Source organism: Papaver somniferum, chromosome 4 (assembly GCF_003573695.1).
Source record: "Papaver somniferum cultivar HN1 chromosome 4, ASM357369v1, whole genome shotgun sequence".
Taxonomy (NCBI): domain Eukaryota; kingdom Viridiplantae; phylum Streptophyta; class Magnoliopsida; order Ranunculales; family Papaveraceae; genus Papaver; species Papaver somniferum.
The window spans coordinates 104,452,843-104,454,742 of record NC_039361.1 but is presented as its reverse complement, the minus strand read 5'-3'; the positions used below and the strand labels follow the sequence as shown (position 1 = coordinate 104,454,742).

Below are 1,900 nucleotides of genomic sequence, written 5' to 3'. Positions count from 1 at the left end.
CAAAATCAACAGAGGTAATCAAATCTCACTCAACTTCACGGGATTATCATAATGTATGCATAAATCCACAAATTCTTACAAGAAAATCTGAGCAACCTCTCAAACTCATTGGCAGTGTAACAAGACTTCACAGAAAAAGAATTACTTGCATTCCATGACAGAGAATCTTCACCCATATTAAGCAGCATTGGGTTATTGATATAATAATTGGGCACATGAGAATAATATCAAAGTCATCACAAGAAGCCATTACTAAACCCCTTTCTCAAGAAGCTCCAATCAGATACAAGTGAAAGAAGATAAAGCACACAACAGTACTGAACTGCTGGTTACACTACACCAGCTTAATTGCTACTACATAAAATACCAACAGCAGTTATAATTGCTGAACTGACATTTGCCTCTAACAGATACTACTAGAATAAAATCAAAGTCATCACAACCAATAATACTGCTCCAGTACCACTCACTGGAAGACTCCAACCAAGTGATACAGTAGGTGCTGACTGATGACGACCGCGCCTAAAAGTACATGTATCGTGACTCGGGTCTGTAGTAGTTGCCATAGCCGCTCCGTTAAAGTCACATGTTACCGTTAACCGTCCACTCTGGTGATAGTATTCATTGAACGCATAGGAGGCGTGTGCTGAAACTGTGTCTGGTTCGTAATATCGCTGACCCTGCAACAAAAGGGAGAAGTCTACTTTACCACAAACCCAGTTGAGTGCATCCAGTAACACATTCCGATCGACGACCCCATCTGGTTTTGCTACACAATATGTCGGCATGTCATCACTAGCTAATACAACTCCAGAACCTGCAGCTAACAAGGCCATGGACAATTCATATACTAAAACACCCAGTGTCGAACCCATAACAAACATTTAGTGGGGGCACAATCCATTCCGGAAGATCATAGCCAAAAATCTAATTACAAAAATCATGTATGTCGATAAAGGCCAATAAGTTACACAAGGACCCCATTCGAAAGCAAATACAACACGCTGCATCGTTATGAATCTTGTTATAGGGCTGAAGGAATTATTAGAGGGACTGAACCTAATAGGACAAAAAGGGTCATTACATGGTAAATTCAAGTGTCCGTTATAAAAAAAAACCTGAAAAAGACTAATAAATCCTTACATAGTTAGTGTTAATAATCTAGTTTAGTGTTGATAACTTAGTTTAGTGTTAATGATTAATTTTCACTTATATTAACTCTAAATCAAAACAAAATCAGATTTTTATAATTAAAAAAAAAACAAAAGTTTAGAGGAGAAGAAAAGAAAAAATTTTGTGATATTTGTGAAACCCTAGGTTTTGATTCACTCAACCAAAATGAGTGATTCCAGTAACAAATTTGAGATGGGTGAATCTCTATATGATAGAGAAAACAAATACTCCATACCTCTTGATGGGGATCCGGATATGGAGTATTTGTTAGATGGGTAGAGATGTTTTAACCCAAAATGAAGGTCCAACTCAATCAATTGAAGAAATTAACCAAGAAACTGAAGAACCAGAACCTGAAATTGACCAGGTATACTTCTAAATTAGTTCCCATTAGCTTTTTTTCGCTCAAAATTATCTAAAGTACGTAAAAAAATCAGAACTTTTAAATTTTCAGAAGAACTTACGGTTGGAATTTTGCTCGTGACCAACCGTAACTCTTATTTACGGTTCGTAAAATATTGAATACCAACCGTAACTGGTTAAATTTGGGGAAAACCAAATCGTAATATCAGTTACGGTTAATAACGGATTCTTCGAGTCCAACCGTAACTAAGTTACGGTTGATTAGGTTGTTCAGTAGTTACCAACTGTAATTCATCATGTGCATGGCAATATTTACTACACTTTTTACGGTTGGTAAGCTGTTAATCGAGACCAACCGTAACTT

The 1,900-nt window shown here is 36.7% G+C and overlaps 1 protein-coding gene across 1 annotated transcript; it reads right to left on the bottom strand.

Annotated features, from left to right (window-relative positions):
* Positions 1-416: 416 nt before the first annotated feature.
* Positions 417-884, bottom strand: LOC113272917 (glucan endo-1,3-beta-glucosidase 3-like). Its single transcript, XM_026522704.1, has one exon. It carries the CDS (start codon positions 882-884, stop codon positions 417-419), a length of 468 nt encoding a protein of 155 aa, XP_026378489.1.
* Positions 885-1,900: the final 1,016 nt, after the last annotated feature.